The 25415-nt window shown below is 40.2% G+C and overlaps 1 protein-coding gene across 6 annotated transcripts in view; it reads right to left on the reverse strand.

The window, feature by feature from the left end:
- Positions 1 to 325: 325 nt before the first annotated feature.
- Positions 326 to 25415, reverse strand: part of LOC140494546 (signal-transducing adaptor protein 1-like) — a 101500-nt gene continuing 76410 nt past the window's right edge. For 5 of the 6 annotated variants that reach the window (XM_072593828.1, XM_072593832.1, XM_072593831.1 and 2 more), the window contains 5 exons: positions 19534 to 19566; positions 16466 to 16558; positions 7336 to 7368; positions 6469 to 6561; positions 326 to 2769 (listed from right to left, as the gene is read on the reverse strand). In XM_072593828.1, the coding sequence (XP_072449929.1) occupies positions 2669 to 2769; positions 6469 to 6561; positions 7336 to 7368; positions 16466 to 16558; positions 19534 to 19566 (353 nt within the window). In that variant the 3' untranslated portion in view covers positions 326 to 2668. The remainder of the gene's footprint in view (positions 2770 to 6468; positions 6562 to 7335; positions 7369 to 16465; positions 16559 to 19533; positions 19567 to 25415) is intronic. The other variant, XM_072593829.1, reaches the window with a different exon arrangement.

Genomic DNA, 25415 nt, shown 5'->3' on the forward strand with positions numbered 1-25415 from the left:
CGATTCTCCTGCTCCTTGGATGCTGCCTGACCTGCTGCGCTTTTCCAGCAACACATTTTCAGCACAAGAAATTTGAGGCAATTTGACAGAGATAAGTAAAATCACAAAGGGCTTGATAAAGTAAATAGCAAACATCGTCATGGTAAATCAGTAACTAAATAGAAGCCATAAAATGTAAGATCATTGCTAAAAGGGGAAGGAGTAAAATGAGAGAATTTATTTATATACAAAATGTAGAGCACATGTAATGTCACATCAGAAGTTTAAATACAAGAAAATCCATGACAGATTTTAAATGGAAATGGATATAATAAATCATGTTTTTTTAAAAAAGAACTCTTGGAGAAGAAAAGGGAATAGTTGGGGAATAAGATTAAATATATGACATTTCAACAGTTAGAACAGAGGCAATGAGCTAAATTGGGCTGGAAAACCTTTTTTTTAACTCTTTCCATTGCTCCACAGTAATGGTTAGACCATTCCTGGTATTCCAGCGCCACTATTGTCACATGACTTTTCTTATTGACTTGCTTTAGATCAGTTACCCAATATTTCCAAACAGTGATACTGTCAACAACTTTCTACATAGTTCCCACAGTATAACATTGTTGGAGAGCAAGCAAGGTGGGTTGAGATTAGAGTTTTGTAGATCAGATTCACTGACATCTTCTCTGTTGCCCACCACATCCCTCAGACCTCCTCGTTTGTTCTTCAAATTTGTTTTCCTGCTGGGTGGGATTCTGCTTGAAACAAGTCCTTGCATGATTTAACAAGCTTCACTTTGCAAACTTTTAGGCAGAAAGTTAAACATACAGTGGGTGTCAATATGGGCATATTACTTATCCCGCTTATACATACAATATGTATACAGTACAATACATACTCAACCTATGTGTCCAAATAATTAACGCACCTTCTGTGGCTATCAAGTCCTGAAGTAGGACTGAAACTCATACCTTATGACTTGGAGATAGGGATGACATTACAGGTTTGCACTATTGTGCACATTTATAGTACATAGACTGAAACAATGTTGAACAAGGAGAATTTCACCTGACATTAGTAATACCCAGAACAGGCTAAAATATTATAAACATCACAACAATTAAGTAAATTACTTGTCACAATTTTATTTTCACTTAGTTAACAATTTGCAAAATAGTTACAATTAAATACAGAATAGTGCAATCCATAAATGTATACAGAAACATTTGCTTTTATAGTGTTAACTACAGATGCTCCATCCCGCTCCCTATAAATGACAATTTGAGGAGTGTAAGTAAGTCATATAGGCCAGAGGTTCAATGATTTGCACTCAATTGGTCACTCAATTCAGCCAGGACAACAATAGAGGTTCAATATATTTAGTCTCAATGCTCCTGGACTTAGGGCAGAACAATTATGGAGGATTCTTAGTAATTATAATGTTGATGCCACAAGTCTGGATGAAGACAGGATTAGATTTTATTAGTTAAAGATGGGTCCAGGTAGTTCTTTAATGTTCTCCACCTGAAAAAATCCAGTGATACTGTTAAAGATCACAGATAAACAATAGCCACTGAATGTGAGGGTTGGGTATCAACACACTTGAAACCATTTTTAACAAGATTCACTGCATTGTGTGGAGATTTGGGGAAACTTGTGGAAAAACAAAATAAGTCTGTTCTATGTTATGATCTACTAAATATAATTTCAACCTATTTGAATACATTCAAAATTAATATTAAATCCTATAAAAGTGCTTAACATAAAGTGTACTATGTTTAAAAACATTTCGAGGTCGATTTTCACAGCACTGCTGGTTACTTAGCTCAGCTTTGTTATAAAGCAAATATTACTGTCCACATGTACTCCTGCACAACAACCTTTTAACATGATGCAGGCATTGGTGTTAAGAAGGAGCTGCACTCCAGTGGCGAAACCCATTCTTTCACTGTTCATCCTTCACCTTTAAGTGAGATTTTTGTCCCTTTCACAATCTATTCCAGTTTGTGCACACTTTTCATTTCCCACTGACAAGATACAAGAGAATGAGAAAAGTCATCGAGTCTATTAACTTTTCACTATTGATTTGAATGCTACTTTTAGATATTTCACACATAAAGACCACTACCACATCCCTCATCTATCTTTAAAGTTGACCACATATGCCAGTTGAACAGTGAAATTCACACTAAATTAAGATAGCAATATGGGCCCACAAAGCTCGTTTTAACTTCAACTCATCCATCTCAGTCTGAGAGAGTCTCAAATTCTCTGGTAAATACACCATCATGATTACTAACCTATGTACATCAAAGTATGAGCCTGAATTAAACTCAGGTAGGTGCCTGCAAAGAATTGGCAGAAGGTCTATAATCTCACCATCAAAATTTAACGTTTGTATCTTGTTCAACTAAGTGTAAAAGAACAGTGACACATTGTTGCGCTTCACAGTATGATCCAGGTTGTATGATTAAGCATTTTACTTAACTGCCATAAAATAGGAAATGCAGCAATGACAATTACCAAAATTCATGAAGATATCGGAATCACTTTGTTTTTATACACTTTGTGAAGAGGTTTAGTTTGATATTATCGAAAAGAGAACTCAATGACACCTCACACATTTCAATGTCCAGGTGCTACATGTTTAAACTTCGTTCCACCCAAATCTCATTTCCACGCTTCACTGCTTCTCTGGATCACTGAGAGGTGGATTGGGAAGAATATCATCCATTGCTGCCCTTCTCCGCTGCAATTTTAACTGGAGCTCACTATTGACAATTGCTGGAGAAATTATAAAATATGTTAGATACAAACATATAAACATAGTTCAGCAAATATTTCTCTCCAATTTTTCTCATCTTCCGTGAAGATGAGAGCTCATGCTGAGATAGATACATGCCATCAGCTTCATTTCACTCTTTTGGGTCATTCTGCATGTGTAGTGCTACATTGTTGGTATTACAGCCTAGCCTTCTCTTCCTATCTGAAATTCAACCATGTATATTTTATTATGACTTTCAGGAGAGGCAATGATGACTTTTTTCTCCACTAGCTGAGGGAATTCAGTAGATCTTATGCCATAGTTACGACTAATGATGAAGTCAAAACTTCATGGTAATTAATGTTGTTTTGAGATCAATCATAGTTTCGCCAATTGCACACTTACTGAGACTAACTAATGGAGTAGAGACAAGGACTGATTGTGTGATCACCATGGCTCAAAGTCACATTAGGCAATTTTTTAAATGATGGACAGTGCAGTGGAATAGGAGCTTCCAAATAATTAAAAAGATATAGGGTCATAGAGTCATAGAGATGTACAGCATGGAATCAGACCCTTTGGTCCAACCCGTCCATGCCGTCCAGATATCCCAACTCATCTAGTCCCACCTGCCAGCACTTGGTCCATATCCTTCCAAACCCTTCCTATTCATATACCCATCCAAATTCCTCTTAAATATTGCAATTGTACCTGCCTCCACCACTTCCTCTGGCAGCTCATTCCATACACGTACCACCCTCTGCGTGAAAAGGTTGCCCCTTAGGTCTCTTTTATATCTATTCCCTCTCACCCTAAGCCTATGCCGTCTAGTTCTGGACTCCCCGACCCCAGGGAAAAGACTTTGCCTATTTACCCTATCCATGCCCCTCATGATTTTATAAACCTCTATAAGGTCACCCCTCAGCCTCTGATGTTCCAGGGAAAGCAGCCCCAGCCTGTTCAACCTCCCCCTATAGTTCAAATCCTCCAACCCTAGCAACATCCTTGTAAATCTTTTCTGAACCCTTTCAAGTATCACAACATCTTCCTGATAGGAAGGAGACCAGAATTGCACGCAATGTTACAACAGTGACCTAACCGCAACATGACCTCCCATATCCTGTACTCAATACTGTGACCAATCAAGGAAAGCATACCAAATGCCTTCTTCACTATCATTTCTACCTGCAAATCCAAGGAGCTATGACCTTGCATTCCAAGGTCTTTTTGTTCAGCAACATTCCCTCGGACCTTACCATTGAGTGTATATGTCCTGCTAAGATTTGCTTTCCCAAAATGAAGCACCTTGCATTTATCTGAATTAAACTCCATCTGCCACTCCTCGGCCCATTGGCCCATCTGATAAATATCCTGTTGCAATTTGAGGTAACCCTCTTCGCTGACCACTACACCTCCAATTTTGGTGTCATCTGCAAACTTACTAACTATACCTCTTATGCTCACACCCAAATCATTTATATAAATGACGAAAAGTAGTGGACCCAGCACCAATCCTTGTGGCACTCCACTGGCCACAGGCCTCCAGTCTGTCTTCTACCTTTGAGCCAATTCTGCATCCAAATGGCTAGTTCTGCCTGTATTCCATGAGATCTAACCTTGTTAACCAATCTCCCAAGGGGAACCTTGTCAAACGCCTTACTGAAGTCCATACAGACCACATCGACTTGTCTGCCCTCATCAATCCTCTTTGTTACTTCTTCAAAAAACTCAATCAAGTTTGTGAGACGTGATTTCCCACGCACAAAGCCATGTTGACTATCCCTAATCAGTCCTTGCCTTTCCAAATACATGTACATCCTGTCCCTCAGGATTCCCTCCAACAACTTGCCCACCACTGAGGTCAGGCTCACTGGTCTATAGTTCCCTGGCTTGTCCTTACCACCCTTCTTAAACAGTGGCACTATGTTAGCCGACCTCCAGTCTTCTGGCAATTCACCTGTGACTATCGATGATACAAGTATCTCAGTAAGAGGCCCAGCAATCACTTCCCTAGCTGCCATATTTAACCATGTTAAAAGCTACCCCGCTTCTTTTACATACAATAGGGCTATTTAGCATGGCAAATCCACCAAACCTACACATCTTTGGACTGTGGGAGGAAACTGAAGCATCTGGAGGAAACCCACGTAGACACAGGGAGAATGTGCAAACTCCACAAAGACACCCGAGGGTGGAATGAAACCCAAGTGTCTGTCACTGTGAGGCATCAGTGCTAACCCACTGAGTCACTGTGCTGCCCTAAAGTTGGGGTTGGAACATAAGAGTAGGGAAGCCTTACTACAACTGTACAAGGTATTGAAGAGATCACGTCTGGAACACTGTGAGCAGTTTTGGTCCCCTTATTTAAGGAAAGATAAAATTTAATTAGAGGCAATTCATAGAAGGTTCACAAAGATGATCCTGGATATGGAAGGATTGTCTAATGAACGAAGGCTAAACATGTAGGAACCCTACTCACTGGTGTTTAGAAGAATGAAACACATAGGACTTTTAATGGGCTTGACAGAGTAAATGTTGAGAGGATGTTTCCCCTCATGGGAGAGTCTAGGACCAGAGGCATAGCCTCAGAATAAAGGGGCACTGAGATTTAGATCTAGATTTACACTTTATTGCCATGTGTACTCAAGTACAGAAGTACAGTGAAAATTATGTATAATGTTGTCACATATGCGGCCATATGTCTTTGGCATCCTTGCAGCACAGAGCTGTGGGCGTAAAGACCTTGTGTATATTTAATGATTTGGAGATGCCAGTGTTGGAATGGGGTGTATAAAGTTAAAAATCACACAACACCAGGTTATAGGCCAACAATTAAACCTATTGGACTATAACCTGGTGTTGTGTGATTTCTAACTGTGTAGATTTAAGGTTGAAATAGATAGCTTCTTGATCAATAGGTGAATCAAGTGTTGCAGGGAATGGGCAGGATAGTGGATATTAGGAATACTGGATCAGCATTGATCTTCTGGAATGATGAAGCAGGCTTGAGGGTCCGAGTGGCCTACTCCTGTTCTTTTTTCTTATGGTTCTACATGAATGTTGCAAGTTTCCATTAGGTCATGTACATTCTTCAAAACTCTCAAGAATATGTGCCCAGTATCCTCAATCTTTCCTGATATGCCAATCCTGCCATCCCAGTGATTAAACTGATGAACTACTGCTGCACACCGGGTATTGCAAGTACAGTCAGTTCTGATATAACGCGATAGGTCCGTTCTCATGTGATCTCGTGTCAAATAAAATTACCCATTATCTACGCCATTTAAGCTAATGGGGCCACAATCACGTCATAGTCAATACAGGTAAGGAAAATTCACATTCTACAAGTAATGATCTAAATTCTTCAACCGTGTTAAAGCAGACTCACATTGAAGAAACATATAGCAGAACCGACTTCAACCCCTCTGAGAGACAAAGACCAAGACTGTCCACAGTATACCAGGAGAGGGCACCCCAAGGCTCTATATAATTGCAGTGAAACATCTTAAGTGCTGTACCAAATATCTCAACAGAGAAGTTGCATTAACTCCATTGATTCATTTCACTTGCGAGAAAATCCTATGAAGTTAGTTGATTGTATTCCTAAGTTGCACAATGTGCATTTCCTGGTGAGTGAAACTTATCTCTGTAATTAGGCAAGGTATGCAATTTGATAAAACTTTGGAAAACAATGTGTTTTAACCAATTTCTCTACTTACGTGGTGTTAATCTCGGAAGAGTACTGAAGCGGGAAGGCTCTGCCTGTGTGTCTAATATTGAACGTGGTGGCATTAGTGCACCCCTGGATAAAACTGCAAAAGACAGAAATGAGATGTTACAGAAGACCGCAGTGCCTTGAGTCTTGTTCTACATTTTGAACATTTTATTGAAATGAAACCATACTATTGTAGACCCATAAATAATTATATATTTATTATGTTTAATTGCGAACAAAGCACTAAATATACAAGATTTCCATATGTTCCCATTAATTCTGATGGATTTTCTTTCTGTAGGAAGCGAAGGTGGGTGGAGAATCGTATTTTTCCCACCTGAGAGGTCAGTGGATGAAAGTGTTTGAAAGCTAGTATTTTGCTCTATATTTTAAATATTTGGTTGAGAGGCCACAGCTCATTTTCTGTCAAGACTGCTACAATACGGGGGAAATGTGACATGGGCCTGCAAGGACAAATCCCTACAGACCACGAACTAATAACTTTCAAATCATACCACTGTTGCAGTTGAACAGAAGCCTGACATTTCAACATAAGGTGAAAATTCATTTATAAAGCAAAAAGGTCTATTAAATACGATTTATTCATAGACTGTACAAAAGCTGGGATAATCCTGTCTTCTTATAAGCAACTTAGTGCTTTTAGGAGACAGCAAGAAAGGGAGGGAAAACAGCACTGAATCCAACATCAAACAATTGGGCAGGCTGGCAAAGAACTTCATAGGCAGATGTGGTACTAAGACCAACAAGGTTTGCAACTCAGCTCCACTCATTGCATTCCAGCACGTCTGCCCCAGATGAAGATTGATATTTTATTCCTATTTCAATTGTGAGATTTTTTTAAACAACTTACTTTGTACTCTGTCATGGTTCAGCTTCTCAATTTCTGAGGAAAGAAAAGATGTTAGATTTCCTGATCAAGAATAAAAGGGATATACAACACAGGCCCTTCATTCATAAAAGCATGTAACATAGGAAGAGACCATTTGGTCCATTAGAAAGCCTGGTTACTGACCCTCCTTCTGCATGAACAGCGACGCTCAAATGAAAAAATCGAAACCTCATATTTTTGAACACTTCAATTGAGTCACTGCATAACTTTCTCTGTTCAAAGAGGAAAAGGCCTGACTTTGCTTGCCTGTACACAGAAGTCCCTTATTCCCAAAATCAATCTGACAAATCTTCTGTGCCTTGTTCAAAGTTATGAGATATTCCTAAAGTATGGCAAACTCAATATTCCAGGTGAAGCATTAATTTTGACCTGTAAAGCCTAACCGATAAATTCTTTGCTTTTGTAACTAATGCCTCTATTTATAATATTGGGCGGGGGAGGTGGGGGAGGGAGGTTTTTGGTGAGGGACGTCTCTCAGTTGGCTGGACAGCTAGTTTGTGATACAGAGTGACACCAACAACATGCGTTCAATTCCCACTCTGGCTGAAGTCACCATGAAGGACTTCCTTTCTCAATCTCTGACCTCACCTGCAGTTAAACCCTCATGTTAAACCACCACCAGTCATCTCTCTGTAATGTGAAGCAGCCCTATGGCCTGGTATGACTATGGTGGCTTTACCTTTTTATCATGTCAAGGGTCCCATTGCATTTTCAATGCTCATCCTTGCTAGATTCAAAGATCTGTGATTCTCTGTGTCCCAAATCCACATTAAGATCATATCCCATATTTTGTAGTATGGGTCTTCATTCTTCCTGTCAAACTCTTCTTTGAAATTCTTTTGTGCTTCAAGTATTCCACATCTGTCTATTTTGCCCATAACACCACCCATTACAGTTATGTCATATTTATATTTCAACACGCACGGTGCACCACACAATCTGCAGTCAAGTTTGAGTTAGTTTGGACCTATTGTACCATATCTGTCCGCGAAAAATAGAACTCAACATTATCTTGATTTACCCAGCACAGCAATTTACTAGATACACAATTTTCAAAGCAAAGTAATGTGGAGGGAGGAGGGAGGAGCTGCTTAATTATTCATTTGAAATTGGAATTTACTTCATAATTTCTTTTCTGTCTCAACTACTGAGCAGTCATAGACTTGAATTGTTGAATAGCTGTCTGAGTATTATTCTCAAAGAAAGGAAAATGTCAGGATATTCCTTAAAATCAATTGTGAGAAAAATCTCAAGCATAGGAGGGTGAAATCGGAAAGGTTTTGTAACGATAATGATATTTTTAATAGAATTCCTCTGCAGTGACAATTTTATCCCAAGTTTGCAAAGCGCCCAGAATATTAAGCCAGTTTGCTTCTGGGATAGGCTAGTACCAGTGATTGGGATTGTTCAGTTACCTGTTCGCTGGTAAGCCACTCTTTGCACCAAAGTTATAAAATGAAAGCAGTGTCCAACTGATGGTGTTCTGAGCACTTATTATATGGCAAACTGGGATGTATAAGGTAGCAAGTAGAGTAGACCATCTGGCCCCTCAATATTGCACCACCACTGAAATATGTCATGACTGACCCAATGGCTTTAACTCATCTGATTCACTAATGTCCTTTATGGAAGGAAACTGCCATCCTTACCTAGTCTGGCCTACATGTGACTCCAGATCCCCTGGATCTGGTTGACTTTTAACTGCCTTTTGGGCAATTAAGGATCTTCAGTGATGTCCTAACCCTCAACTCTCTTGTAAACCAAAATCTATCAAACACAGCCTTGAATATTTTCCTAATGACCCAATCCCCAACAGTTCTCTGAGGAAGACAACTCCAAACATAATCGACTTTGATAGAAGAAATTTCTCCTGGTTTCCATTTTAAATTTAAAATTGTGCCCCAGCTTTGGGATCCACAACAAAAGGTAACATCCTCCCAGTATCAAACTGAAACCTACCTGCTTTAGGAAGTTATGTATCAGTAAGATCGCCTCTCATTTTTCTAAACTCCAGCTAGCTCAATCTTTCCTCATCAGACAATCCCGTACTCTCAGGAACAACCTCGTAACTCTCTTCTGAACTGCACCCAATACAAGTATAACCTTCCCTAAGACAGGAGACTAAAATGCAGTAATCCAACTGTCGTCTTACAAATACCCTGTACAACTTGTGCAAGTCTTCCCTAATTTTATGTTCCATTCCTCTTGCAATAAAGGTCAACAATTCATTTGCATTCCTAATTATGTGCTGTACCTTCTTGCTAATTCTTTATGATACACATACAAGGTCACCCAGATCCCTGTGTAGAGCAGCATTCTCTAGTCTCTCTTCAATTAAGCAATGTTCTACTTCGCTATTCTTTGAGACAAAGGGGACAATTCCACATTTTCTTCACAGTACATCTCAGCTGCCATTTTTATGTTTATTCTTTTAACCTATCTGCATCCATTTAGAATTTCTGCATGCTCCTCACATCTTGGTTTTCTGCCGATCAGAAATTTCGGTTACAATACAATCCAGCTCTTCGCCTGAGCCATATTATGTTTTATAAATGGTTGTAACTTCCACATTGATCCCTGTGATATTCCACTGGTCACAGTTTGGAGAAAGTGAGGACTGCAGATGCTGGAGATCAGAGCTGAAAAATGTGTTGCTGGAAAAGCGCAGCAGGTCAGGCAGCATCCAAGGAGCAGGAGAATCGACGTTCTTCAGGAATGAAGATTCTCCTGCTCCTTGGATGCTGCCTGACCTGCTGCACTTTTCCAGCAACACACTGATCACAGTTTGCCAACCTGAAAATTATTCAGATTCTTGTGTTTCCTGCGAGTTCCTCTGTCCGTGCTCATTTACTATCCCAACACCATGAACTTTGATCATGTGCAATAACCTCTCAAATGTCTTTTGAAAATTCATGTATAGACCTCATTTCCAATACCTGGCACCTTCAAGACTGATCAACTGTGTTGGATGTTCCTGGATTCTGGATCAAGCGCCTCACTTGATTGGCACTTCATCCACAAGCATCCACTCCCTCCACCACCAATGTTGTAGAGTCATAGAGATGTACAGCACGGAAACAGACCCTTCGGTCCAACTCGTCCTTACTGACCAGATATCCTAACCTAATCTAGTCCCACCTGCCAACAGTTGGCCCATATCCCTCTAAACCCTTCCTATTCATACACCCATCCAGATGCCTTTTAAATGCTGCTATTGTACCAGCCTCCACTACTTCCTCTGGCAGCTCATTCCAAACATGCAACACCCTCTGCGTGAAAATGTTGCCCCTTAGGTCCCTTTTATATCTTTCCCCTCTCATCTTAAACCTATGTCACCTCGTTCTAAACTCCCCCAGCCCGAAGAAAAGATCTTATCTATTTATCCTATCCACAATGCCCCTCATGATTTTATAAATCTCTGTAAGGTCGCCCCTCAGTCTCCGACACTCCAGGGAAAACAGCCCCAGCCTATTTAGCCTCTCCCTATAGCTCAAATCTTCCAACCCTGGCAACATCCTTGTAAATCTTTTCTGAACCCTTTCAAGTTTCACAAGAGGAAGGAGACCAGAAGTGCGTGCAATATTTTAAAGTGACCTAACCAATGTCCTGCACGGCAGCAACGTGACCTCCCAACTCCTACAGCCAATACTCTGACAATAAAGGGAAGCATACCAAATGCCTGCTTCACTATCCTATTTACCTGCAACTCTACTTTCAAGGAACAATGAACTCCAAGGTCTCTTTGTTCAGCAACATTCCCTTGGACTTACCATTAAGTGTCTAAGTCCTGCTAAGATTTGCTTTTCCAAAATGCAGCACCTCACATTTATCTTTAAATGAAATCTTAAAGTGTAAATTGTCCATCAAACAATTCCTTCTCCTACTGATTTTTTGAATAAAATTAAGGTTTATTACCTTAAAAACAAACAGATCAGTGGTTCAAAGGCTGGAATTGAAAACCATTTGCAATTTAAATAAATTTGTTACAATACCAGAAGAGATGGCAGAACGGTCATGATGAAATGGAAATAGTATGTTACATTTGTCTTTGTGATAAAAGCACTAAGATGAATAAATTATATTGCACACTTAGGATATCCAGAGAATTGCAAACTCACGAACAAAAACATTGAAGAACCTGTTACCAACACTGAATATGGATTTGAGGCAAACAACTGATATCAATAAACTTTTGGCACTAGTTGAAAGTATTATCCGGGAACAAAATTAAATGGACCATGAGTTTTACAATGAGAGCCGCAAGAAAGAGGCTACACTCATTCTCAGCCTTGGATCAGTTGATTGACAAGGTGAGTTTGAAGGTGTCTAGTAACAGTGGACAGAATTTAATGACGGCAACGAAAGTCTCACCTTCTGGTTGGTGAGTTGGAGAAAGCCACATGTCTCTGCCACATTAACTGGCAGTGGCAGAACTTACCTGGGACCTCAGGGGCAAATGTCCCAGCGACTGAGAGCTGCCAATCAGCCACTAGTTAGCAACTCTTCATTTCTCAACAGTGCCTTAGGTAAGGTGGTGGCTGCTAATGGTACTACACTCACCCAAAACTAAGAATCACCACAGAGCCAGACAATGATAGGGTGGTGGGTTAAGGAGGAGTTAGCTGCATTGGTCGGGGACTTGGCTCACAGGCATTCTCTCCTTCCTGATGCTGGATCCTTTGATCCAGCACGGAGTGTCTTTAAACGAGTGACGCAGCCGGGAAGCCTGAACCAATCCCAACAGAGTTTGCTTTTTGGACATGCCAAATGAGAAGTCTCCCATTTGCCAACAATGGCAGGATGAGGCACAAAGGAGGGCATTCATTGATTCCAGATTCACACCAATAATGTTAAACATTTCTGAAATGGCAAAATTTGCCACTCAGTTTCAGGGCAGTTAGAATAGGCAATAAATGGAGACCCTTTCAACAATCCCATCAAAGGACACAAATTAATGAAATGTTCTATGATTTCTAGTTGATTGCAGTCTGGAGATATCTCAACAAAACATCACTGACTGCAACTTCTGCACTTCTTCATTTAGCTACAGATGTAGATTCCAGATTTCACTATGAGTTTGAGTAAAACACTGAGTGTAACAAACATTGAGAATTCATCCATTATTTCTCCAATGTAAAATCCAGGCTAGATCCTGGACTGACTCACACTTCTGTCTGAGGCAAGAGTGCTGCTATTGTGTCAAGTTAACCCCTTTCTAAAATTGTTCTTAGCTTGTGCACAGTGTTCCAACTAGGCATGACTTTAAATTGTGGTGGAAATGACAAAAATGTTATTTGTATCGTAAATCTGTACTTAACTGCTGGATAAAACACCTTTAATGCTTTTTACAATCAAGTATTTATTCATATTATTGCTAACATACCCATGGTTTGTTTTTAATTTTGCCCACTTTAAGCAAGATTTCTTCATTAAAGGACACAACAGCATTATCATAGCTCAAATATTACAGCAATGTAACTATATTGATCCAACTTCATTCTTAGAATCTTGACACAATGCAAACAGTGTAACTTACACAACTGACAGCCATTTTCTGGAGAGCAAACAATTATAAAATATGCTACATCCAACCAGTAGTTACTAACTCTCCCTTATTGCTTTTAGAACACACCAGAAGCTCTGATTCTGAAATGTGTGTGATGAATACACAAAGGTGAAGTGATTATAATCATTAGCTATGCCTGCAGCTCCAGCATGTGGAGAATGAACTGGATTTTCTGGATTCGAGCAAATTCCAGAGTCCACAGAGCTACACTCAAGCTGTGTGGCAGGTTCAACACATGAAGGACCTTCTGGAGAATGCTATCCTCTGCTCCAATTCAGTTTCAGAAAGGTGGGAATTCCTTTCTGGGATTATAAGAAAGAGGGGTAACTCCTTAATAATATATCAGTGTGACATAATCCCAGGTGAGGCTTGAACACATATCTACCCAGGCAAGATTATTGCTTAGATTTTTTTTTAAAAAGTTCTCAAAATGTCTGTGGGAGATAGAGAAACTGGGTACAGGATATTCAGGAAAGAAAAGTAGGAAAAGGTGGAAGGATGACTTTGAGAAATAATTATGCTGTAAACACCAAAGAGTGATAAACTCAGGAAACCAATGTGCAGAAGTGGTTTGGATTGAGATGACAAATGATAATGTCAAGAATTCACTTGTGAGAATGGTGTGCAGGCTCCCAACAGGAAGCACTCTGTAGAATGGAGTCAAAAGGAAAAGATAATAGGAGATTCTCCGAAACATATGGTAATAACGATGGGATATTTTAATCAACATATAAAATGGAACAATTAGATGGGCAAGAGTAACCAAGAAGAGAAGTTCAGAGAATACTTTCAGAATAGTTTCTTTGGACAGCATATCCTGGAGCTGACCAGACAGCAGACTATACTCAACCTAATAACGTGGATAAATGTGAGGTTATTCACTTTGGTGGCAAAAACAGGAAGGCAGATTATTATGAATGGACTTAAGTTGAGAGAGGGAAATGTGCAATGAGACCTAGATATCCTTAAACTCCAGTTACAGAAGGTAAGCATGCGGGTGCAGTAGGCGGTAAAGAAGGCAAATTGTTTGTGGTCCTTAATAGTGAGAGGATTTGTGTACAGGAGCAGGGATGTGTTGCTGCAATTGTGCTGAGACCACACGAAGGAATATTGTGTGCAGTTTTGGTCCTTATCTGAGAATGGATGCTTTTGTTATTGAAGGATCGCAGCAAAGATTTACCAGGCTGATTCCTGGGATGGCGGGACTGACTTATGAGGAGAGATTGAACTAGTTAGGATTGCCATTCAGAATAATGAGGAAGGAATCTCATAGAAACCTATAAAATTCTAACAGGACTAGACAGGGGAGATGTAGAAAGGATATTCCCATTGACGAAGGAGTCCAGAATCAAGGGTCACAATCTAAACATGTTGGGAAAATCATTTAGGACTGAGATAAAGGGAAATTTCTCCACCTGAGAGTGATGAACCTGTGGAATTCACTACTACAGAAAGCAGTCAACACCAAAACATTATGAGAGTTCAAGAAGGAGGAGTTCAATGAAGCACTTATGGCTAAAGGAATCAAAGTATTTGGGGAAACGTAGGAGTGGGCTAATGAGTTAGATGCTCAGCCATGATCATAACGAATGGCAGAATTGGCTTAAAGGGCCAAATGGCCTACTCCTGCCTCAATTTTCTGTTTCGTGAAAGCTAACTGTATTATAATAAAGGGAACTCAATCCAAAAGTATGGCGCATTCAGTTTCACAGGGCACTGGTAAGATCTGGAAAACTGTGCACATTGTTGGTCTCCTTAATTAGGAAGGATATAAATGTGTTGGAGGTTGTTCAGGTAAGGTTTACTAGAATAATGCCTGGAATCGGAATGTTGTCTTACGAGGATGGGTGGATCAACTTGGGTTGTATCTGCTGGAGTATGAACTGTAAAAGGAGACTTGATTCAAGTACTATGTAAAATTTGTTCACGAATTGTTGGTATCGCTGGTTAGGTCTGCACTTTACTGTGCAGAAGGCACTTAAGATTCAACTGAATTGTTTTGCGTCTGGAGTCAAATATAAGCCAGACCAGGTAAAGATGGCAGGTTTCCTTCTCCAAAAAGAATGAGTTAACTAGCTGAACCTCAGTGGATGAACTGGCTCATGCTACTCCCACATACATTTCAGACCATCTTGGACACCTCCCTCCACTTTCTTGACCACTCTGTTTCCATCTCCAGCAACAGTCTCCTGACAGACGTTTACTATAAACCCATAGACTCTCACAACTATCTGAACTACAGCTCCTCCCACCTGGTATCCTGCAAGAACTCCATCCCGTTCCCCCAATTCCTCTGCTCAGATGAGGAGACATTCCACTCCCAAGCATCCCAAATGTCCACCTATTTTGAACAATGTGCTTTTACTCCTTTGTCATCCAGACAGCTCTCCACTGCACCACCTCCATTCCCCATTCCATTGCTCTAAAGTCTCCCTTTCTAAACACAATTCCCCCTTGTCCTCACCTACCATGCCACCAGTCTCTGCATCCAACGCATCATCCTTGAATACTTCCCCCAACTCCAACTAGACCTCACCACCAAGAACACCTTCCCCTCCCACCCCTCTCTGCCTTCTGCAAGGACCGTTCCCTTTGACAATCCTTGGTTTGCACCAATCTCCACACCAACCCCCCCAAACCTCCAGGTACCTTCCCCTGCAACCGGAAATTATGCAAAGCCTGCTGGTACACCACACCCCCTCACCTTCATCCAAGGCCCCAAACAGTCCTTCCAGGTGAGACAGAGGTTCACCTGCCTCTCTTCCAACCTAGTTTACTGTATCCGGTGCTCCCGATGTGGTCTTCTCTGCATCAGGGAGACTAAACATAAACTAAGGGAATGTGTTCACCGAGCATCTCAGCTGGGCTCGCAGGGGCTGACCAGATCTCCCTGTCACTGCCCATTTTAATTGCCCTTCCCACTTCCTTTCCGATTTGACCATCCTCTGTGTCCTCCATTGCCACAACGAAAAGCAATGCATACAATCTACAAGATGCACTGCAGAAATTCACCAAAGAACCTCAGACTGCACCTTCCAATCCACAATCACTTCCATCTAGAAGGACAATGGCAGCAGATAATAGGAAATCCATCAGCTTCAAATTCCCCTCCAAGCCACTCACCATTCGGACTTGAAAATGTATCCTTTACAGAAAAATTCATGTTAGACTACATTACAAGATTTGTGCTGATACATAAGTACCCCAAATATCTAAACAGAAAACTTAAAGTGAATAAATGAAGTTGTTTTAACTCACTAGACAATCCTATGAAGTTTGCTGATTGCATTCCCAAATTGCACGTCCTCGTTAAGTGAAATGGTTTAACCTGAGGTTCACGACACCTCAGACGAGGGCAGAGGTGGAGAAGGAGAGTCCTTCATGGTGATTGGACACATGCTGTTGGTGTCATTCAGCATTACAAACCAGCTGTCCAGCCACTTAGCTACAATTCGATAAGGTACACAATTCGGTAAGTGCGACAAAAACCAATTTTTAATCATTACAACCATTTTCTCTACCTACCTGGTGTTAATCCAAGGTGAGTACTGAAGCGGGAAGAGTCTGTCTGTGTCTGAGGTTTTAGATGCGGTGGCATTAGTGCCTCCTTGGATATTGCTGCAAAAGGCAGAAATGAAATGTTAAGAAGACTACAGTACCACGAATCTTCTGATATGTAGAAATGTCTGCTTTATAATCCTATATATGTTATACCACAGTAGTTCTATTTATTTAATGGTTGGGCTATTAAACAACATGATTATCTCCAGCCTATCTGTGGCTTTTAACTCAGAAGAATCAGAATCCCTACAGTGTGGAAACAGGCCCTTCGGCCCAACAAGTCCACACCGACCCTCCGAAGAGTAACCCACTCAGACGCATTCCCCTACCCTATATTTACCCCTGACTAATGCACGTAATCTACATATCCCTGAACACTATGTGCAATTTAACATTGCCAATTCACCTAACCTGCACATATTTGGACTGTGGGAGGAAACTGGAGCACCTGCAGGAAACCCATGCAGACACAGGGAGAACGTGCAAACTCCACACAGACAGTCGCACAAGGCTAGAATCGAATCCAGATCCCTGGCGCTGTGGGGCAGCAGTGCTAACCACTGAGACACCGTGCCGCCCCACTATTTAAACACAGACATATTGTCCCTTTAAACCTAATGTTGTAAGCTACACGATGCAGCAAATGTCAAATTTTAGCCACTGGAAGGTCATGCTAAACCGAGCCTCACCTCATCTTCACAAATATTTGGATGGAGCAGAATTCCAACCTGCAGTTCACTGAGCAGTGGTTGTGTAATGGACTAGGGCAGATCACTCAACACATTCTTAAGCAGACAGACCAGACCATAACTTTGCAATTTGTTTCTGTAAGTGTACAGTGAAAATTACCTGGAGTAAGTTAGCTAGGTTGACTATCAGGTTTTACAATAGGCAAGAATTTATTCACAAAGTTACAGAATGAAACACAAAGAACAGAATAAAGAACAGCTACAGAACCCAGTCTATCCAAACTAGACTTAATTGTGCTGTTCTGAATATCCACAACAATCCCAATAAACAAACCCCTTAAACACAGAGCAAAAAATGAAACAAAGGTTTACAGATTGAAATTAGAAGGACAGAAGGACAGAGAGTTTAGCAGCCTATTTCCACACAGCCCACTGCTGAACTCTTAACTTCAGTTTCCAGGATTGGCCACGCTCCTTTCATTATACAGGTCACTTCTAAACATAAAAGCTTTGACCTAAAGTCTCATCTGTTTCCTTACAAACAAAAAGTCCTCTCAATACTCTTTTACCCCTGCACCAATCCAGTTGACTCAGAGTCTGAGTGGTTTATGACCCCTCTGAAAAAAACCAAGGACACAGAATCCTTGAGAAAAGGAACAACTTTTAAAAAAAAGGACCAGCTTTGTGACAGTAGTTCCCAAAGTCCACGGGAGTCATCCAGGTTAGCTGCAGAATGGTCCAAAACACCAGCTAGTGATGCATTACACCATGGCTAAGGACATATGAGAGAATAGGCCAGAACCCTCGTCCTTATCTCTCGCATGACTTCACACATTCACACTGACTCTTCTGTACACAGTACAAGTAACCATAAGCACAAGCAAGTATTTTGTAGTTCTACCTGTAATATTTACTTTACTGTCGATTTTATTTGACTAATATCGATAAATAATATTTTCTCAGAAGGTTGTGTTGATTTAAAATGTACATTGAAATGTTTCAAATAAACATATTGACTTTTGATTTTAATGTTTATGATATTGAAAGATCCAAAACTTCGTGTGTGGCAAGAAGTAATAATTTACTTATTCTGTTTGAAGTCGATCAGGTCCATAGTACAGAAAATGGCCCTTTGGCCCATTTGGTCTACAGCAGTCAAAAACAATCACCGAACTATTCTAATCCCATTTAACTAAAAGAAAATTAGGTTCATATTTATTACAGTTAATTGAGAATAAATTGTCTATAAATACTTATCAATTCCATTTGTTCTCATTAATTTTGATGAGTAATTTTGTTGTGGCAGGTCAAAGTCGATAGAGGATCTCTTGTCGGTGGATGTAAAGGTTTGAGAGCTATTACCTTAGTCTATATATTAAACATGAGATAATGAGGCCACAGCTCTAGACTGCTACAATATAGGGGAATGTGACATGTGACATGGGTCTGCAGCAGCAAATCCCTGCAGACCATGAGCAAATAGCTTTCAAATCATACCACTGTTGCAGCTGAACAGAAGCTGGACATTTCAACATAAGGTGAAAATTCATTTATAAAAGAAAAGGGTCTATTAAATATGGTTTATTCATACAGCTGTACAGAATCTGGGATAATCCTAGAACATAGAACATAGAACATAGAACAATACAGCACAGAACAGGCCCTTCGGCCCACGATGTTGTGCCGAACTTCTATCCTAGATTAAGCACCCATCCATGTACCTATCCAAATGCCGCTTAAAGGTCGCCAATGAATCTGACTCTACCACTCCCACGGGCAGCGCATTCCATGCCCCCACCACTCTCTGGGTGAAGAACCCACCCCTGACATCTCCCCTATACCTTCCACCCTTCACCTTAAATTTATGTCCCCTTGTAACACTCTGTTGTACCCGGGGAAAAAGTTTCTGACTGTCTACTCTATCTATTCCCCTGATCATCTTATAAACCTCTATCAAGTCACCCCTCATCCTTCGCCGTTCCAACGAGAAAAGGCCGAGAACTCTCAACCTATCCTCGTACGACCTACTCTCCATTCCAGGCAACATCCTGGTAAATCTTCTCTGCACCCTCTCCAAAGCTTCCACATCTTTCCTAAAGTGAGGCGACCAGAACTGTCTCCTTATATGCAACATATTGTTCTTAGGAGATGGCAGGACAGGGAGGGTAAACAGCACTGAATTCAACATCAAACAATTGGGCAGACTGGGAAAGAGCTTCATAGGCAGAGGTGGTACTAAGGCCAACAAGGTTTGCAACTCAGCTCCACTGATTGTATTCCAGGCACGTCTGCCCCAGATGGCTTTTCCTATTTCAAATGTAAGACTTTTTTTAAACAACTTACGTTGTACTTTGACTTGATTCAACTTCTCAATTTCTGAGGGAAAAAAAGACATTATATTTTCAAATCAATAACACAAAGTGACACACAACACAAGCTCTCTAGTCATAGTCTTTTAGTACGGAAACACCATAGGAAGAGGCCATTTGGCCATTATAAAGCCTGGTTACTGTCCCTCCCTCAGAAGGAACAGCTACACTGTATGTAATGTATCAAAACCTCTTATAATTATGAACAACTCTAATAAATCATTGCATAACTTTCTCTGTTCAAAGAGGAAAAGTCCGGGATTCGTTTGCCTCTCCACATAACTGTAGTCCGTCTTCCCCAAAACCAGTCTAACAAATCTTCTGGACTCAATTTTCCAGCTGACTTATAAAGACTAAACATAATTTCTCAGCTTTCATTATTAAAGCCTCAATTTTTTTTAAGAAAACAATACCACTGCTTTTTCAATGTTGTTTTAATCTCAAGATGCCAGGTTTGAGGCTCTGATTCCTCGAATCTTTCTGTTCCAAACCCACGTTAAAATCATTGTTCTTATTTTGTAATGCCTATCCAAATTTGTACTCTAAACTCTTATCACTTCACATTTCTTTGCATTAAATATCATGAGGCCGAGGCCTGCCCAATTCACCCATAATAAGAATCCTATCCATGACAGCCATTTCATACCTGTAGCTGGGTGTCACTATGCACCACTCAGGTTTGAGTTAGCTTTATGTTGTGGTGCCATACCTATTAGAGCATGGTTCAAGATTGCTCTGAACTTTAAATGCTTTTAGCCCATTGTCAAAGTTCTACTGAGCTGCCTCCCAGGGAGTGCTAAAACCCTCAGTAAGTAATAACAGACTGCTTCTCGTACAAGATAATACCAGAGATTGGAATTGTAAAAAGGAGTAGTTGCTATAGGTCCGCTGTCTCACTACAGATAGTGAATATAACCTGAGGCTCACCATTCCAAAGGTTGAGATTGAGAAGGTGTGACCTTCATGCTGACCTCAGCCTGTGTGGGAATTGAATCCACGCTGTTTGTGTCACGCTGCATCACAAGTCAGCCATTCAGCCAACGGTACCTATCTATTCACAGTCCAGCCATTCTTTTAATGTCTCTTCACAGAAAAGTTAGAAATGAAGAGTGTGTCCACTTGAAGGTGATCTGAACACTCATTATGTGTTGAAGTCAGATGAGTAACATAAGAAAAAGGAACAGGATCTTCATACCATAACAAATTTGTCAACAATGCAATCTGCCCCTTCACCTATTCCATTAATATATTTTGTAATTTGTTGAAGACTCAGCGCTGATCCCTATTGAACTCCACTTGTTGCAGCTTACCGACCTGAACATTATTCAGATTCTTGTGTTTCCTGGTGCTTAGCCAATCCTCTATCCCTGCTAATTTACTAGCCCTAACACCATGAACTCTTGTTGCATGTAGAAGCCTTTTAGGTAGCCTCATCAAATGCCATTTGGAAGTACAGACCTCACTTCCAATATCTGGCACCCTCAGGACCAGGAGACTGCACTGGATTTTTGATGTTCCTGGATTCTGGATTATCCACTAGAGAAACCGGAAGCTTGTGATTACGATCAAGTCCCCTCGAGCATATCAGTGTAGCATTGTTCACATAGAGCTTACTGTTAAAAGGATGTGATCATCTAATCTAACTCCATCCATACTAATCACTAAAACCCAGTTGTGCCAAACACTAAACATTTGCACTCGTGAGGAGATCCGTCTGGTAGATTAGAAACACAATTAGCTGCAGAGGCTAAAATTCAACAGCACCACACTAACTCCATTGAGAACATCCCCAGCTCCTGTATCATTTTACTACGGCACTGCAAACCTCTCTGCTATTGCAGTTTGTAGATAACTCCACATTATATCAAATTGGAACATTTAGAGAATTGTGATAATGCACTGTCAGGTACCTCATCCAGTAGATTCTGTTACAGAATCTATATTTGTTTTATGAAAAGAGATTAGCATAAACTCTTTACTTTCTCATGAGGTGAAAATTATACAATCAGATACTTGTTTCACCACAAAATAAAATATTGAGTTCATTCCTCATGACACATCTTTAACATAAGGCATTGATGCTGGGAGAGAGAACTTCTAGTTGAGTGAAGTCAAACCTATCATCCATATTGCCACAACCTTCTGAAATCTAATGATTTAGCATACACCAAGAACTGAACGTAGGCTTACTTATTGATTGCTTTCACTAACACAAGGTTAGTGACAGGTCTCTTGTGTGCACAACTCTTCCTGATTTTTCCTCTGGCTTCAACCCAAAAATGGTCTCCTCATTCCCCCTATTTCAGAAGTGGTACCCAAATCATCTTAGAGAATAAAGTCCACTTTTGCATAAACAGATTTTGGATTTTGGATTTACTTTTAAACTAAATTTACTGGGGTTCCTTCTGCTTTGCTAGTTATATCTGCAAGAATTCTAACAATTTTTATCAAATGCTATTTTTCTTCATAAACCATATTGATGCTACTTGATTGTACCATGATTTTAAATACCGCAGTATTTCCTGCATAATAATAGCTTCCAGCATTTTCCAGTTGACTGATATTTGACTAACTGGCCTGTAGTTTCATGCTTTCTGTCCTTCCTTTCCTGAATACAGGTGATACATAAGGAGTTTTCCAACCTGCTGGGATTTTACCAGGAAATTTCAGAAGTTTATAACCAAAGTATTCATTATCTTTGTAGCCAGTCTCTGTAAGAAACTCGGATGTACACCATCAGTTGCAGGGATCTGGTCAGCCATTAATTCCAGGAATCGTCCCAATAATTTTTTTTCTTGTGATTTTGGTTGTTTTAATTTCCTCCTTCCCTTCTGACTAGTGATTTTAGAATCTTTTGCATTTTCTACTGTGAACAAAGAAACAAACTATTTTTTAGGAAAGGTTTAGAGGGCAATGGTCAAAGCACAGGCAAATGGGACTAGTTCAGTTTAGGATACCTTGTCGGCATTGACGATTTGGACCAAAGGGTCTGTTTCTATGCTGTGTAACTCTATGGCTCTTAGTGTTTCACATTATTGGTTCCTCAGTCTCACCTTCTGAATATTTACTTTAGTTACTTTCTTTCTTTTTATATACATAAAGAAATTTTTACTGTCTTTAAAAAAAAATTTTTTTGCTAGTTCTATCCCAATCCAATTTATCCAATTTAAGACAGACAGAGACTGAGCAACACTGCACAGTATTTTAACACATCAACATGCCTCTGATCTTAGACTGCACTCCTAATAATGACTTGGAGATGCCGGTGTTGAACTGGGGTGTACAAAGTTAAAAATCACACAACACCAGGTTATAGTCCAACAGGTTTATTTGGAAGTACTAGCTTTCAGACCACTGCTCCTTCTTTGGGTAGTTGTGGAGATGAAGGAGCCGCGCTCTAAAAGCTAATGCCTCCAAATAAACCTATTGAACTATAACCTGGTGTTGTTTTTAACTCCTAATAATAATAGATTTGCAACTACTTTCTTGCTCATTTTGTAAATATCAGGGATTATTCTTCTAAATTAATGAATGCTGTCCCTTCAGAAACTTCTTGATTTCTGCAGGCACTCGGATGCAGAAGTTTCATCAAGGAATTGTTAAACTTTAACTCTAAAGAAGCACTCCACAGCTTTGGTGTAACCACCCACCTTCACAGAAAGTAAATCAACCACCAAACTGGTTTTATGTAGCAACTTTAACATAGCAAACATTCCAAGGTGCTTCATAGTGGTATTATCAGACAAAATCTCATACAGAACCACATAAAATGAGATAGAATCATAGAATCATAGAGATATACAGCACAGAATCAGATCCTTCGGTCCAACTCATTCATGCCGACCAGATATCCTAAATTAATCTAGTCCCATTTGCAAGCACCTGGCCCATATCCCTCTAAACCCTTCCTATTCATATACCCACCCAGATGCCTTTTAAATGTTGTAATTGTACCAGCCTCCACCACTTCCTCTGGCAGCTCATTCCATACACGCACCACCCTCTGTGTGAAAAAGTTGCTTCCTAGATCCCTTTTAAATCTTTCCCCTCCTCACCTTAAACCTATGCCCTCTAGTCTCTAGTTCTGGACTCCCCCACCCCAGGGAAAAGACCTTGTCTATTTACGCGATCCATGCCTCCTATGATTTTATAAACCTCTATAAGGTCACCCCTCAGCCTCCGATGCTCCAGGGAAAATAGCTCCAGTCTATTCATCTCCTCCCTATAGCTCAAACATCAGGGAAGGTCAAAACAGATAAGTTTAAAAGGAGCATCTTGAATAAAAAAGAGAGATGAAGAGATCTCAGAAAGCTTTCCCGAAGTTCATTGCCACTGGGGGTGCAGTCATTAAAACTGAGGATGTGCAGGACATCAGGAGGGCAGCTATCTCAAGAGAATTGAAGGAGAATTGGAGGAGCTAATAGAGATTGGAAGGGTCAAGGTAACAGAAGAATCAAATATGAATCTTTCAATGATTTAACAGATGTTTCTGCAAGGTTTGAAAATAAGCTATTGGAAGAGATTCTTTAGCCAGGATTTGATAAATAAGAGTGGAATCAGTTATAGGTTTGACAATTGCAGAAGGATGCTATTGTTGGCTATATTTAAAGTCACAGACCGGTTTAGAAATGGTAATGCATCACACACACACACGATGGAAAATGTTATTGTTTGGGAAATATCTCGTTTGGATACGTTCAAGCAAAGGGTTTGCGAAAAGATGGAGAGAGATGTGAGAGGTATATCCACTAACGCTCCTGACCTTTCAATCTGAGAATGACCATCATGCTTTTTGCAACAGTCCAAAGCAAATCATGGCCAATGTGATACCAATTCACAGAATCACCAAAGTGATATGGTGCAGAAAGAAGCCATCCAGTCTATCGTCTCTGCACCAGCTCGTAAAATGAATACCATTACTTAGTGCCAATCTCCTGCTTTCTCTCTGTACCCTTGCATACTATTTTTATCCAGTTAATTATTATTCAATAATGTCGTGAATGCCTCAAATGAACCTGCCTCCATCATACTTCCAGGCAGTGCATTCCATAACTTTGCAGAGTAAAACGATTTTCCTCACTTCACCTTTGCTTGTATTCCAGATCACCATTAAAATGGAAAGATAATTATTCGCCAGGCAGGAGGTTAAATTCTTTATCTTCTATTGCTATGAGATTGTTTACATCTATCTAACATACAGGCAGGACCTTGGTTTAATAGTTCTTCTGAAAGTTACCACCAATAACAATGCAGAACCTCCTCGGTATTTCACTGGCATGTAAGCCTAGACCATGTACATTAAGTCTCAGGACTGAAAGTGGAGATCAGATGGAATCAGGAGGAACCACACCACTGAGTCATGGCTGATTAAGTGTGGAAAATGATTCAGTCAATTGGAAATGCAAGCGTCAGAGCTTGAAGGCTCAGTGTGTTTGGAGCTTAAGAGGAACAGGAGAGAAAGCATCAGAGAAACAATCAAACTAACATTAAAAAAAAACTTACAAAGCTTAGAAAAATAAGAAAAATAAACCAGGTCATGTTATCTTATTGAACCACAACTGGGTGCAGGTGGGGAACAGGAGCAAACATGATAACTCAATTTGCACCTGGAAATGCCTCCTAAATTTCAATTGGAATAATGTACTTTACTAGAATAATCCATACAGGTTGTTAAATTAAATGGTGATTATGCGGGCTATATGCAGTGAACCGAACAGTTAACTAGGGATAAATAAATATCATTTACGTTTGAAGCTGGGGAAGTAATTTAGTACCTTGTTAATTCTGTGCTTGAGTTAGAAGCAAGGCTCAATAATTAGAAATATTCAAATCCATAGGTTGTACCAAACAACGCAA

This window comes from Chiloscyllium punctatum, chromosome 24 (assembly GCF_047496795.1).
Source record: "Chiloscyllium punctatum isolate Juve2018m chromosome 24, sChiPun1.3, whole genome shotgun sequence".
Classification (NCBI taxonomy): Eukaryota; Metazoa; Chordata; class Chondrichthyes; order Orectolobiformes; family Hemiscylliidae; genus Chiloscyllium; species Chiloscyllium punctatum.